The sequence below is a fragment of the Callionymus lyra genome, chromosome 3 (assembly GCF_982586985.1).
Source record: "Callionymus lyra chromosome 3, fCalLyr1.hap1.1, whole genome shotgun sequence".
NCBI lineage: Eukaryota > Metazoa > Chordata > Actinopteri > Syngnathiformes > Callionymidae > Callionymus > Callionymus lyra.
In genome coordinates, this window is record NC_141820.1 from 24,804,734 (window position 1) to 24,821,063 (window position 16,330).

The 16,330-nt window shown below is 37.6% G+C and overlaps 1 protein-coding gene across 1 annotated transcript in view; it reads right to left on the bottom strand.

The window, feature by feature from the left end:
* Positions 1 to 16,330, bottom strand: part of plxna4 (plexin A4) — a 176,363-nt gene that overhangs the window by 33,595 nt on the left and 126,438 nt on the right. The window contains exons 7-13 of the mRNA XM_087787263.1: positions 15,831 to 15,930; positions 15,634 to 15,748; positions 6,742 to 6,942; positions 6,529 to 6,625; positions 5,531 to 5,721; positions 3,448 to 3,599; positions 410 to 533 (exon numbers count right to left, since the gene is read on the bottom strand). Coding sequence (XP_087643389.1) covers positions 410 to 533; positions 3,448 to 3,599; positions 5,531 to 5,721; positions 6,529 to 6,625; positions 6,742 to 6,942; positions 15,634 to 15,748; positions 15,831 to 15,930 — 980 coding nt within the window. The remainder of the gene's footprint in view (positions 1 to 409; positions 534 to 3,447; positions 3,600 to 5,530; positions 5,722 to 6,528; positions 6,626 to 6,741; positions 6,943 to 15,633; positions 15,749 to 15,830; positions 15,931 to 16,330) is intronic.

Below are 16,330 nucleotides of genomic sequence, written 5' to 3' on the forward strand. Positions count from 1 at the left end.
AACTCATATTCGTTTGTCATATTGAGTCCTGAAAGATCTCATTTAATTCTAAGAATTACAAACTATTACTTACTGTGTAATTATTAAGTAACTAATTCATTATTTCACTTACTTTTGAATTAATAAACTTCCTGTCGTTTATTTCTTTCTACTTCTTCACCTTTGCTCATGAAAGTATAACTTACATACCCGGGTAGAAAGTTGTCAAGAGACACCTGATTGGCCTCAACAACCACAAGAGTAGCAAATAAACCTGCTTCTTAATAACCTTTGTTGTTTTTTAAGAAAAAGAAAGTAAGGCCTTCCTCTGGATGTTATCTCCGTCACAACAACCTTATAGGCTCTGATGCTTGTCGTGTCTTTTGAGGAAACATCCCATCATGGCCGTGACCGTGAGAGACCGACTCACCACGAAGTAGTAATACTTGGATGACTTGGCCATGAACTCCGTTCTGCACTCTCCGATGCCGATGCACACTTGAACGTTCCCGGTGTATTGGCTGTTCTCTGCTCGGCCCATTTCACACACGATCCTGGAGAAACACAGAAGAACACACAATGATCATCTCAACTAACACCTTTGAAGTTTTAAGTTCTCTCCAGCAGGGGAGCCCAACGTTTTCTTCAACACGGACCTGTATTATGTCAGCCTTATGTTCATGGACTGACCTTCACATAAAAACAGTCAAAATAAATGGTAAAGACTTTGTGTTTAACTCAAGTTTCACTAGTTTACAGGTTTATTTTTTCAAGAACCTTGACTTAAACTAGCGTCTTGATGTGTCATAATAATTTTACGACCTTTTTGTCAAAACAAAACACCTTTCACACGGTACAAATTGTTTTTTCTGGAGCCTGGTAACAAATGCCTCACGGACCGGTACCGTTTGAGGACCGGGTTTGAGGACCACTGCTCTACAGGATCTTCATGTATCATTTGACAAATTACTGTTTAATTTTCTAAGCATTCACAAAAGGAGCCAAAATCTTTAAGCACTAGATCGCGGACCGAACAAATTTGAACCTTTACCAGGAAATATAAAATTACAACCAAATGTAAGTTAGGTTAGGTTAGGTAGAACTTTATTGTGTAACAATTTTTTTTTCTTCCAATTAGACACAGCAATACAGCAATTATTCATAAAAATAAAAATAAAAATAAGAACAACAGTACTGTATTTATTTCGATTTCGGTTTCAACTGTTATATGTTCTCTCTGTGTAATTGTTGACTTCCATCCATCTACGTTCCTTATCTTATCTTAATCTGTGGCATCTTTATAAGTCACGGTATCAACATTTCCTTTCATTTTCTCAGGTCAAAAGAAGAGTCTCTCCAAACAAGGACGACTATATATAACATATGACTTCACAATTGTTTAAAAACATTTTTATGTTTCCTGTTTTCAACCTGCAATTCTAAGAGCCCTTACGACTTGCTAGACACCGACATTGTAAGAAAACGTAGGTTTGCGTTTCAGCAAAATTAATCAAAAGGGTACATTTCAACAATAAAGTAGGTGAACCACGTTTTGTGCTTCATCTGGAGACAGATTCGGGTGCAGCGTGACTTGTGTAACACAATGAAGTGCAGAACGTGACAAAGAAGAGTTTCCTAACACGAGGATAACAGCCCCACAAGGACTAATTATGAACAGCTCAGCAGCGAGGAAGATTGGATCAAGTCCAAGCTACTTTTGTGCTTCTCTTTTTATAAAATGAGGGATGAGGTGTCTTAGCAACTGCTGGGAATTATTTTAAAACAAACCTGACACATCTCTGCATCAGGCTGCGAAACAATCTGAGATAAATTCACCAGGTTTATCCTCACAATTACAAACTACTGTGACTCAGTCAAACCTGTTTACCATCGCACCCCGAGGTCCCTTGCCGGTGACAATAACCTCCATCATCGCAGGTCATACACCATCATTACCACACTGCTGCTCAAAGGTCAGGGGAGGTCAAAGAGGACACTTCCACATCATGTTATTCATGCATAATATTTCAGCCATTAAACTGCCCGGAGGCGATTCATTCTGTCCAAAACTTCTCCTTCAAATGTGTCTCAGAGTTCATCTACCTCTTGGCGTGCACACGTTCGTCCTCTAGAGGGCACTATTTACGCTGCTGCTTCACAAAAGCAAAAAAAAAAGAAAAAGATTTACTGCCTGTTTTGTCATTTGACGTGTTTTACTGAAATAAAAACAGAGGGTGAGTCTTGGAAACTGAGACCAGTTTCTTGTGCAAAAACAAAATGACAAACGCAACCCAGCCTGTGGAGCGTCTCCACTAATGAGAGCTAATCTTGCACATATTCATCTTTTCTTTTTCACGCAGTGGAACGAATGAGAACCTGTTTCACCCATTTATTATTATTCTATTTTTGGCCTTTTTGCTCTTCTTCTTATCTTTGTATTACGATGTTATCATTTTATGGTTGCAAATACCTTCAGTTAATAAACTGATGTAAATGTTATTCAAATAAAAAATGGAGACCCTAAATTCTGTAGAGAACTCAACTCAACATCTTGAAAATTCAAAACCATTACATAAAACTTATTATATAATAATACTAATTGTTATTGTTAATAATAACAATATTAAAGGTAAAACTTCAAATGGCATAAGGGGAAAACACAGTTATCCCCAATAACATTATTATAACTAGACAATTCAGAATGGTGAGAGTGGGCTTTGCACTTTTCCCCGTGTCGAAAAAACGTTAAAAGCTACAAAAGAGTCAAATCCCACATCGATAACTTGGACTTTTACCTACATTTTAATGTTTGAATGGTGTTTCTACGTGAACGTATGCCAGAGCAGGAGATGGTTAAAGAAGGTTGCAGATTTGCGACTTTTTTGACCTTGTCCCATTCATTCCTCACGGGAAATTTATCACAGTTTTTAGCGACCTACAATAAGCCACAAGTTTTTATGTATTTTTGTCTGTATGCTGTCAACGGTGCGGAGTGGAAAAAGTGCCAAAATCGGAAGTAGGATGAATAATAAGAAGAGGCGTGAGCAGTAACCTAAAGCTTCTATAGAGGTGTCCATAAGGGGCTGGAGAGCTAAAAGGACATGAATAAGAAAACTGTGATGATAAAGTATTTCCCACATTCAAAACAAAACTAATTTCACTCTAATCTTTGTAATACATTACTTTCTCCTCCAACCTATTGAAAATCTCCAAATTTGTTTTAAGCAGATGTGGAATGACAGTTGCAGTTTTCGTTGGCTTTTCATTAACAAAGATAAAACTCCTTTCTTATTTTTTTTTTACCAAAATGTTCTAGCTCCAACTCCACAATGCTCTCGCTGTCTCACTCCCTCTCAGTGAACCCCTTTCTGCATCTACGTGTCAGAATTTCTTTGCTACCCATGATATGTATGAACACGCTTGAATCATGCCATGATAAATAAAGGTTGAAAAGAGAGAGAGACTTACTGTTCTGCAGGGATGTAGCCGTCACGGATGGCCGTGCACTCCACCCCGGCGACTTTAATGTTCCCCTGAATCTCTCTGAAGTCCAGTCCAAGGTTCTCCCCTCTGATGGTCACCAGTGTCCCTCCTTCTCTGGGGCCTCGGAGTGGAGTGATCTGAGGGTTCAAAACAGATGTTTCAATGACTTTGTCTTTGGTCGTGCTCAAGATGTCCTCAGAAGTGTTGGTTACATTATTGTCATTATGCCTGATCGTCTATTGTATCTGAGTGTAGATGTTCTGTGCTCGTGTTTTTCAATGTGTTGATAATGGTATATAAGGTTTGATTTGAATTATATTAATATTAATTTGATAAAAGTGCAAAGCCAACTGACAATATCTATTCATTCTTATTTGTTCTTAATATAACTTGTGAAATATATTTTTTTGTTATCTTTGTACAATTATCTTTGTTACTTTGTAACTGAAAAAATACAGGTTACATTTAAACATGCGATTTTTCGAGAATTTTATTTTAATCAAACGCATATCAAATGAAACAAGTCAATATTTTAGGTTTTAGATTGATTTTTTTCCGAACAACATTTGATCTTTTTCTGTTTCATTATTTATGTATTTACTTATATCCCCATTATTTTAAGGCCATTTTACATAATCCCCGTTCTCTCCTGGCTTGACGGTCCCTTGCAACAGAATTGATCCGATCATTTTTATTTTGCAATTTATTTAGTGTTGAGTTTTTATTTATTTTATTTTAATTGTTTCCTTTATTCTACTTGATATTAGGTGTATATTTGTGGTCTGTATTATGCTTAGTGTGTTTAAAAATTGATCTGCTGCCAAACAACTCAATTAATCACATTCATTATTATAATTTTAAATAATAATATAAAGAATTAACTGCATATGTTTATGTTATTAATTTTTAGTTATTTTAATAACTTTTTTAAAATGAATTGTTGTATTGCATCATTTTAACAACAAAATCCAACTCATTTTTAACAAGTTGTTTTTCTTCTTTGACTTTCAGTGTTTTCTGGACTTTATTTGACTATCAAGTCTAGTATGTTCTTGTAAATCATGTCTCTTATCATTCACATGATTCATGTACAGTATCTATGTATATATCGATGTAATTGTAACCATGTTTAGTTGTGTCTCTCAACATGCTCCAGCAGGTAAAAGTTGAAGCGTCATCATCTCTCGTGACACGAAAAAAGACAATGAAACTTTAGAAGTGTTGACGAGTGAAACCCTCCGGTTGTTTGCTTCAATGCCAGACTAATAACGTCTGTGTGATATCTTGATTTCACAAAGTCGTCAATAACGCGATGCTAGTAGCGCGTCGGCTGCCGGAGAAGACGCGCCTCAGAGGGGAAAACACTTCACACTCAGAAGGAGAGATGTGCTAAGCCGTTGATTAAAATTGTGACTTTGACAAGATAATTGATGGTTGTAGATGCAAACACTTAATCACTTCTTCTCTCCCTCCCCGTTCGTCTCATCCCTCCCTCATATGGCTGGAAGACGTGGTTTTAATCAAGTGTATTAGAATACATTACAGCAGACGACACGCTTTTATGATGGAAGGTGCAATCCCATCCACCACCACCTCCACTGTTTTTTGGGGAAAAAAAACTATCCAGAGTGATTAATGTTTTCCAACCAACTTGGGATGAAATCCTGTCATCATCAATCATTTGATAAAAAACTTCTTCTTCCATTGACGGTTTGCAAGTTCACTTTTCTTGCATTTGGACCGACGGTGCAAAAAATCAAGATATAAATACAAACTATAGAAGTAGCACAATGAACAATAATGTTGCAGTGATGTAACTCCATACACCCATCTGACATCAACCTGATAACACTTGTAATGATGGTCAACAAATCAGGGGAAACGCTTCACCCGTCAGGCTCGTTTTATGACCTCTCGCTGTAATATCTGATTTAGATCATGCAACATAAACATCGAAGACTCACGTTCCCCGACTATCGACCACGGCGGTGAACCATGATCCACGTGGATAAGAAGGGAAAAAAAAATGGTGGACACAAAACACTTGAGACGGAGAGTCAAACGTCACCTGGGTGATCCGGGGGTGAGTGCACTTGCTGTTGATGCCGTTGTGTTCCAGCCACTGACCCTCCAGGGGGCTGCAGTGCTGCTTGAGGGTGCAGCGGTTCTCGGCTTTGCACCACACGCAGCCGAACAGTGGGTCGGCCTTCAGACACAACCCACAGCTGCCGCGCTGGGCGTCGCACTTGTACAGGTTGACTGATGAGGGAAAGAGGAGGAGATTTGAAGGTTGAAGGTTAAAAAAAACACACTGCTGTTGCACTGTTGTCGCACCTTGTACATGGTGTGTAAGTAAGCAAGTCATTTTTATTTATATAGCGCTTTTCCAGACCAGGGTCACAAAGCGCTTAAACAATCAAAACAATACTCAATAAAGTATATATTTTAAAGATCAAGATAAAACTGATAACACAACAGGAGTTCCAGAAAATCAAGGAAAAGCCTGAACAGATAAAAACGTCTTGTTTCTTAAAGGAATGTACCTCAGAGGAACTGCTCAAAGCTTCTTTATTCAGGAAAACTAAGTTTTTTTTAATAGGACTGTCTCACGTGACATTAGTATATAGACTTAGCCAATCACCCTGCATCCTCACTATAATATATGGCACTGGGATACGGAACGTACGGAGACATTTATATTAAATTATTAAAGTTATTTCCAGACAAGAGGTCACAAAAAAAAGACTTCATTCTGTGTTGAACGGACGTGATGAATCAGCTAGCGAGTGGCTAACAGGTTCATTTACTCCTCACGGAAAATCCTAAATATCCTTCAATATATTTCGAAACGTAAGTGTTTTGGACAGAATCAGCGCCATAGCTGACATTCCTGGATAAACGAATACAATCATTTTGTCAGCCCTATAGGAAACATTATTACAATATTATAACACTATAAAAACAACACGCAGCGAAACATGTCGTGAAGAAGAAGTCAATCTTCCTTCGTGATCTGTGTGTGTGTGTGTGTGTGTGTGTGTGTGTGTGTGTGTGTGCTTCACTCACCTTTGTTGTGTGCAGGGTTGTCGATGCTGAAATCTCCGTTCCAGATGACGGTCAGTTCCACTGCAAGACTGCTCATCTCCATCCCATCGTAGAAATACTGTTACCATGGCAACCCCGAGAGAAAAGGAGATAGCGAAACAGGAGAGAAAAGTTCGGACGTGTTTGAAATTCCGGAGAGGAAATATATGAACGGGGCGGAGACAGGAAACTGACCGATGTGTTCTGGCACTGGACGGAGGAGCTGTTGAAGCGAAGCGCCGGCACCCGGTTCTCGTTGCCCTGGATGGTCAGCAGACACTCATAGCCTCTCTGTCCGGACTGAGGCTGAGGAAGGTTCTTGGCCCTCAGGGTGATGGGTTTCACCACGTTCACCGGCACCAGGATCTTTTCCGTGGGCAGCAGCTGGGGACACTCCTGGGGGAGAGGACAGTGTGTGACCGAGGGTTCAACTTCAACAAGCTAGCTTGACTTTGATAAGAGGAAAAAAAAAACACACAATATGAGTCATTTATAGACACTTAGACAGGGAAGAAAACACCAAAATAAGAGGCCCAGAATTAACATTAGCAGTATTAATGGGGGAACGCAAACATCTGCCAAGGAGCTACTTTACATGACTTTATAAAAACACTATACTGTCAAGTCAATACATTATCCATGAGTCAAAAATTGTTTTGGCTAATGACAAAACAGTATCTTGACCATAATATGAACTCGACCACGAGGCTAGCGCCGATAGCTTCGCATTCAACTGGATCAAAAGTTCAGTCAAATAGTAGTAAATCACATCTTATTTTGGTTACACAACTGTATGATGTGTTGTAAAAGTCAAGTATCGTTGTTCTTTTTGGTAGTTTGCATAACAAGCAGCTGCGATTTGAAGCCATACAAGTGAAAGATAAAAATCATTTGAACCTGCTTTAATCCAGGCATAGATACAAAATTACACCAAAGTCACAGTTTCATCATTACCTGAAAGTTTCGTTGAAATATTTTGACTAATTAGTTTTTGTTTTTTTGACTGACGCATCAAATTCAATTTTCAAGTAAATAACATCAATGTGCAAACTCAATTCTAACTCAGTATTGAAGTACACTAAGTAACACAGATGCCTACTCTGGTCCAGCAAGAATAGAGACGTGTCAAAAAAAGTGGTTTAGAAGACATAAAAATGGAGATAATAAAGTGTCATTTTCCTTTAAGTGGAAAAAAACAAACAAATGAGTAACAAGAACATGTCAAGTGTGTCGTTAGTTTGTAAATCCAGGTTGATAAATAAACATTTGAGTTTGACTATAAAGAGTTGGTGGCAGGGAGCAGAAGATTAAGGAGAGAAGAAAATGGAAGAGGAAACGAGACGAGCTTGACAGTTGAAAGGAGTGAGGAGGGAAAGAAAGAGGAAGCGCCGGTGTTAAATGTTGGGTTTGGAAGAGAATAAAGAAGCGAAAGGATGAAATGAGGAAAATAAAAAAAAAGGCAGCGAGAGAGAGAGCACTAAGCATATTTGACAGGAGGAAGTTGAGCATGTCACCGAGGAAGAGGGGAGAGGACGAGATAAGTTGGAGTCGTGCACGGAGGGAGCTTGAGGGAGTGAAACAAAGTGCACGTCTGATAACACTCGTTTGAAGTTCATTAAAAGCCACTTGATTTGGTTGGAGTGAGGGAGGGGCGGCATGGCTGGGACTGCACCAGGCTATTATAGATAAATCACACATGTGCGCGCACACGCGTGCACACACGTGCACACATGTGATCTGATCTAGTAGCTGGCAATTAAAGTATTCAAATGTATTCAAAACATACACAAGACATCACCTTGTAAAGTCCAGACTTGTGAGAGGATCCTAAACTGTTTGTATCTTGAATTATTTTTTCAAGCTTCATGAAACAGTGTCAACACTTTCACAGACCACTAGAGGGCGGCACTTTCTGCTCTAAAACATTTGGGACACATGGATGGAAACACACTTTGGATTATCTCATCCTTCCCCACAAAAACACGAGTGTGAATGGCAGATGGTGTTATTTTAAAATTGTATTTGAAAACCTTGACGAAGACTCTGTGTTGCTCTTTTTTTGGACCATATGCTCAGTTTTTAAAAGTACATTTTATTCGGCGAAACCTTTTTGATTGATTTAGTTTTGTAAAAATGATTCTCCAACACGACCTTGACAATGTACGAATGATCTTAAGAAAGTCAACAAAAACATGCTGAGATAAATGACCATTCGTCTGTTGGTGTCTGCGATTGTGTGGTATTTCTATGTATTTTTAACTGTGTATTGTTTTCGTTGGTGAAGCGCTTTGTGACCCTGGTCAGCGAAAGGCTCTTTACAAATATAAACTTACTTAACAAGTAGATCTTGGTATCTAGATGTGTACGACGATTCACGTATTTAAACACTAAAAACAGACGTTAAAGTAAATTCTATTCCATATCCAACACATCCATATCCAGCAGGTTTACAGCCAACGCCAGTAATCTGTCGACTTCCTGTTTGCATGTAAACACGTGCTCGCACGCGCTCAGTTGGTTGTTGGCGTTGTCCTGAAGCAAAGTTTTCTCTGTTATTTGGACAAACATGAGTGAAAATCCCCGCTGGCTCCTGATGCTGCTGATGTTGGCAGCCATGTTTCTCGTACGCATCTTCACTTACATGTTTGCTAACGGAACGCGTTTTATTGTAGGGAAGAAACGACTGAACTGAACAGAATGTTTACTTCGGGGATCTCAAGGCACTGTAAATAATTTGAACAAACTTCTTTACTATAAACGCTGGCGGTGGTACGGAAGGTATTTTGACTGCAAGTGGACATTACTCTTTCTCTTGTGGATTACTTTTGTTTTTGTCTGTTTGATAATACTACTGTAATGAACAATCTGGACCTTGGAGGAACGTTTATTTATTCATCCTTTTTAAGAAAAAGAAAAAGTCATTTTCAACACATAAATGTTGCCTTGTGGTTATTCACTTCTGCACTTTGCTCTTCTGCTTCAAGGCAAATTCAAAATTTCATTTAATTTCCATGAGTCTTTAATCAAATTACAAAGAAAATTAAATTAAGGATACATTGTAATTGATCACTTGGGTCCTTTTCAGTTTCATAATTCATAGCAGGGGAGTCCAAACTTTATAGCTAGAGGGTCACATTTGATGAAGTGAAAACAAGTTGGGTTCAAATTTGAACGGTAACTTCTGAAAGAGTTATCATTCAGAAGTTAAAATATTATATTTTAAATACATTATTTAAGTTCAATACAATGTCGAGATCTTCTTTAAGGGACTGGTATCAATTTGACTTGAGTATTTTGGAATTATTGCTGCTGTTGATGATTTTTTATTTTTTATTTGTAATACTTCAAACTAATATTTGTATATTTCATTTCCTTGTATAATATTTATATCAAATAATACAGTTTATATTGGTGAACACAGGCCAGATATATCACAAAAAGGAACGGATTCCTCTGAAAATAATCCCAACCCTTAAATCGACATGAAGGTCACTTTTGGAATATTAGGGTAACTTGTTTTAAAGTATCTTTGTTGTCAAATGTAATGGTCAGAGTTAGTTTTCAAGAAAATATTAGATTCAAAGTCTGTAAAAAACATGGAAGATGACAAGAAAACTAAACATGTTGCAACAATTCTTAGTATTTAAGCCAAAAACCTTTGTAAAACAAGACCATTTTCTCATCTGATTGGGTCGAAGACAATTGAATTCCAAATCCTCAAATGCAAAATGAATAATAACTATATCAGGTGTTATTTGAAAAAAATGGCATAATAAGTGGGATGTACAGTATGCAGGGTATTATGGGATTCACTGAGACAGAAAAGCTTAAATTCAATAAAATTAATTCCCAATCAGCAACAAAGGGAATTCTACAGTATCTGCCTTATGCAACATATTTCTAATCACCTGAATTTCATTTGCATACTCGGGATAAACATTTTAGAAAACAACTGATCCACATAAGTTATCTCAAATAATAATTATACCATTTGACTCGGTTATTCATGAGCATCTCATACTTCAGCTCCAGACGGAATGCGAGGAGTGACTCATCAACTTCTTGAGTTTTATCAAATTATACCTCCGTCTTTTTTTCCCTCTTGCGCTGACTCATTGTTTTCCTCCCTCATTAAAATGCATGATTCCTCCTCCAATATTAAACTCCAGAGCTCCTCCTGGTACGAGGCTCGCTGACCCCTCTCCTGCCAACTATCCTGACGGTCGTCCTTCCTCTCTGCTTCCCGACTCCGGCGTCCCTCGGGGGCCGGACTTGGATCTGATCATCTGATAATGAGAGGCTGGTGGGAAGTGTGAAGTGTGTAGATCTAAAATAAAAGCCACAGGCAGAGACTGAAGCGGAGGAAGCCGATGGCAGCCAAGAGAAGATTGTAATTATAGAAGAGACTCCTGTCTAGGTGTCAGCACAGCGCCCTCTCATGGTGGCGCTCTGCATCCTCCATTCATCAATCTGAATGAGTCGTACTTTTTGAAACATTTAACCATTTGCTGCGACCGCAATCGAAGCAGGATAGACATCACTAGGAAAGGCAACTTAAAATTTAAAATATTTTTGGGGATGAGCTCAAATTCCAAAACATTTTTATTTTTTTTACAAATGATTTATGTGACGCATTCTACCTCTCATACTCAGCAAAACATTTAAGAAGGCTCATTCCATACATTAAATGTGTTTTTTTTCTGCAATGGTGTTTTCTTACCAGACAAGATTCACTGAACCGTTTTAACCATTGTAACCATTTCTACAATAATAAAAAAAACTCATACGTCATCTGCAAATAAAGATACTATTTTTTTTTTCCTATTGTTGATAACAAGATGCAAATTTAATTTAAACATGGCTTAAGATTGAACTGGAAAACCTTTTCGTCTTAAGGCAACAATACATTTTGACATTATAATTAATTATTTTCTGTAATAGTTTATGAAAACAATCATGTAGTACAGGGGTCCCCAAACTTTTTTTGCACTGGTATCATGCTAGCAATTTATTCACGGACCAACATTCAGATAAAAAACCCTGAATAATAAATCATATAAAGTTTGTGTTTCAATTATTTTCACTTGTTTACAGATTCATTTTTGACTGAACTTTGACTGAAATGATCGTCTGGACGTGTCAAGAGTCACAGACTAATGTTACTTCAGAGAAAATATTTTATTGAAAAAAAAAACACCTTTACATAATTTTATATATGATGTTTTAACTTTCTGTGTGGACCATCAACAAGTATTCCTGAGTACTGAGAGAGTTTTTTTTAAATACAGAGTTCGTCTTGTTTTTGTAATGAAACAGAAATGTTATGACATCGCTGTTACAATGTCCTGACCATTGGAAAACCCAATTTAAAGGTGTGCGTTTTGGAGCTTTAATGACGCAATTCGTCTATTAAGAAATGGTCGACTGAGACAAAAGTATCGACAGACAATCTGAACCTATTTGTTTCAACGACTTCAAGACTTGACCTTGAAGGTTTTAGTTATACTTATCATCCCTGAGAGCATGAAACACAAAATGAATCGTTAAAACTATCTAAATACATGGATAGCTAACATGTCTCTTTGTCTGAACACATTCAATTCTAATTTACTTCTTAGAAGATTCACACAAACCCAAAGCTCCGACCTGATGTCGTACGGCGGCGTCGGTCAACTCCAGTCAACATATGTTGCCTCGTAAACAGCTGGTTCTGTTTGGTCAGAAACACTAATACTAGATTTACTTTGCATGTTGTCTGATCCGAACACTCTCCAGCTTCCACTCATGCATACTAACAATGAGCTCAACCAGTTGGTTGATCATCAGCATAGATTTGAGGGATTACTGGAAGCCTCTGATTGTAATAGTAGCGCCTACTAAACCAGCCAACGATTCCAGGAAGTGTTTGTTCTCGTTCGCTGCGCGTGTTTCAATTATTTACCTCAAAAAACGAACCCAAAGAGCTGGCGGAGCGCAGGCGACCTCGGATTTGAGAGGTTAATTAAAAGCAAATTAAAAATCATTAAGCCTGAAAAACACCTGCTTTTCCCTTAAACATGCGCTAAAAAAAAGGATGTCATTAATGTGCTAATACATAATCCCTCCTTCTTTATTTACGGCTTGCTTTTAGTTTTGGCTGCACAATAGGAGAGGATTCACACTTTATTATCCTCGTTCAATATTGACCAGCAGGGCCAGAATTAATTGGAAGCGCAAACCAGAGATGACTTGGGCTTATTCCTGACTTAGCGAAAGGTTCAAAAGGATAATGGGAATGCAGTAAAAAAGGGAAATAATATTTTTTTTTGTTCGGGGTGGTTTAGCTGTGGGCGAAACATTGCGGGAATGAGACAATTCAGAGCAGACTGCTCATCAAAGGAGACAATCTGAGCGTCTGCCAATCCAGACGCGAGCGTGGACGAGTGTCTTCATCGTCTCCGCTCACCTCAGGCTGGGATTAACGGAGCGCTAAGCCTCTGAAGTTCCCCGGCCCACCTAATAAGCAACCGTGGTTGTGTGAGGCGGCGACAAATATATGCACACCGCAGAGGTCACACGTTTACCATTCACTGCCTCTCGCTTCTTAAGAAGGGAAGGTTTCAGGAGGGTGACTCCAGGTCACAGTATCATTTTGTAACAGAGGTTTTTAATGAAAGTTCAACTAATGTGTTGATGTAAGTGTGTCTTAAATAGATGTTGGACTCTATTGTATCATCAGTAACTGAAAACACTTGTTTACCATAACCACACCCACTCTTCGCGCATAATCAATCCCGGAAGTCTCCACCTCAAAGGGACTCGTTGTATAAACAAAGTGGTGCGGGATTACAGCTGACTGGAGGAGTGAAGCCGTTATTACGTCATAATGGACTCCGATCTCGTAACCTCTTGTTCGCCAAGATTTCAGAAGAACTTTATAGTAACAAGTTCAAAACATGGTCATGATGAGAGACTTATTGCATCTTGGAGAAGAAGACTTCAACATTTGAAACACGGGAGTGAGTCAGGAGAGTTGTGTTTTCACATAAATGGACCTTTAAAGAATGAAACGTTTGCTATACTTTGATTACTTCAGCTTTGAAAAAGTCTCTGAAGATTCACAAGTCTTTTCTTCCTGCTCCATTTAAAGTTGGACTTCCCTAAAAAACCCAAATGATATTCTTTAGATATCCAAACCGTTGATTTCCTGTTTGATAATGGAGTCACTAACACCGTCCTCTAGGGTTGACCAAAGATTTGTACAATTCAGTTTGAAGTAGATGAATATATCAACCCTGCAACAGGGCGGCAAAGAAAGAAAAATGCAATTATTTAGTGTATTTCTCAACATTTGATGTTAAACTATTTGTATCTAATTGTTATATTCAGAATTGATATTATAATTATGAAATCAAAGATGGATAAAAAGTGTTAGGGAGAAGTAAATATCACATCATAATAAACTCAGCTAGCACTGTTAGCGAGTAGCTAAGCTAGCAAGCATTACATCCAGTTTAAAATGTCCTTTGCGTTGTGTAACAGTTGAAAAAAAAGGACATTTTGAAGGTTCTATTATGTGTTACTGAGTGATTAAAGTTAAGCTTAATAGACACTTCCATACTTTCCAAAATAAAAAAGAATAGTTTTAATGGCATCATTATAATAATTAAATAAAATAAAATGACTTAAATAAAATAAATTATAGATGGATATGTGTGGGAATTTATCAGATGGAAGGGTTAAACGAATAGACGTTTTATATTCGGCTAAATGATCAAAACGTAGCAACTTCAAAACTTTATTGACAAGAGCTTTAAGAGTCGAACATTTTTAATTCTGCTTTGCATGATTGACTGTTAAACGATCTCACAGTCAATCAGGATTGAGTTTGATTTTTCCTCTATGAAAGTCTAAATTAATGATCGAATTAAATATATAATTCAAAGGTTTTGAGACAACAGATGTGTTACTTCTCAGCTAAGCCAGGACGAGCATTCCATTCTTCAACACCTGTCAGACTTCACATCAGGATGCAAGTCGTCGGTGAGAGAGGAGTTTGTTTGCAGCTCCTACGAGAAGCAAATGTTCTGTAAACAACGGTTTGGGTAAATGTACACCAAAGTAGCAAAATAAAGAGTTATAATTATTATTATTATTATTATTATTATTATTATTATTATTAACATTATTATTATTATCATTATTATTATTATCATTATTATTATCATTATTATTATTTGAATGTTTTGCTTTGTATTTTCCATGAAGACATAAAACAGGTTTTAATAATACATTTCAAAAAAATGAGTGACTGAAATGACTGAAATCTTAAGTCATGTTTGTTGTTTTTTTTAAACATCTAAACTATTATAAATATCTTTATCTATGTATTGGCTCAAATATCTTTTTTATTTTTTAAACAATCTATTCATCTAAGTATGTTTTAACACCTTTTTAAAATACATATTTTTACATATGGGTCTGTTTCCAACACCTTTGTAGCATATATTTATTAATACATCTGAATATGTTCGCAACACCTTTTTAAAGTAAATTTTAATAAATATGTTCCGTTTTTAACACCTTTTAAAGATATATATTTTCACACATGTATCTGTTTTTAACATACATGTTTTATTCATATTTAAACAGATTTTTGTGTTGTCAAAATATTTTTAATACATATTCTTAAAAAAAATATATAAAAAATTAAACAAAATCATACGTATTTTTTCAATATCTCAAATCATGTTTCATATGTCAAGGTCATGCTTTGTCTTCTTTTCTTAACCAGACTTGGAAACACCAGACTTGGAAAACCGCTGTTCTAAGCCCAAGGTGTCAAAACTCACAAATCAAAAAATTAAACAAAGTAAACTTCTGAGCTCAAAGAACAAAAATAATAATTTCTTAAAAATGTCCTTGTTTCCTTAAGATTCAGGACTCACCAAAAAGACATGTTGGACTACAATTGACCCCCAAATTAGAGGAAAAAGACAAACACAGATTCAATTTTTACTCTTTACCAACCATTGTGCTAATGACAGAATTTAAAGCTGCCGATACAAAGACAAAAAGTAATAGTTGAATCCACACTAGTAGACTTACCTCCGGCTTCTTCACTCGTCCCTCCTGGAAGGAACACGTCCGAGGGTCGTAGGTACAGTCGTGTCTGTATTTGCACCAGTGGCACTGGTAGGGACTGCTCACGCACGACAAGCACCTGACAGAAGTACGTTTAAGGATCATTTAGGAGGACGAAACGAACCATCGAGCTTCACTTCGAGCCCTCGATGGGAACTTACGACTTGTGCACGCTGCAGTTGTAGAAGGTGAAGTTGGTGTGAGCGAACGCCAATCCTGTCTCCTTGGACTTGAGATGCAGCTGAACCACCTGATGGTCCCCTGAATAACAAAGAAACAAAAGGTCACATTTTTAAAAAAGACGCAACATTTCCTCCGCCTCTCATATGTTGATTTAGCTTCGCTGACAAAATCGTTGAATATCAAAGCAGGTCAACGCTCGACCTGCATAATTTCCATCCCTCCATGTCTCTATTCTACCGCGGGAGGTGAAGCCACAGGTGGAGGCCACATCTCAGAAGACGTATTGTCGCCCCGGCACGACTCGTGTGAATATCGTTGACAAGGTGAAGGAAGCGTGAGGCATGTAGCGCTCATCTGTGTTTGGTGTGTTCTTTTGTCTGCTCTTAATGAAAGGACTCATGTTTAATTCAACGGCACATCTAGCTGCTCTTTTTGTCCGCCAACACCTCTCAAACTGTATCCCCCGCTCGACGGTGGT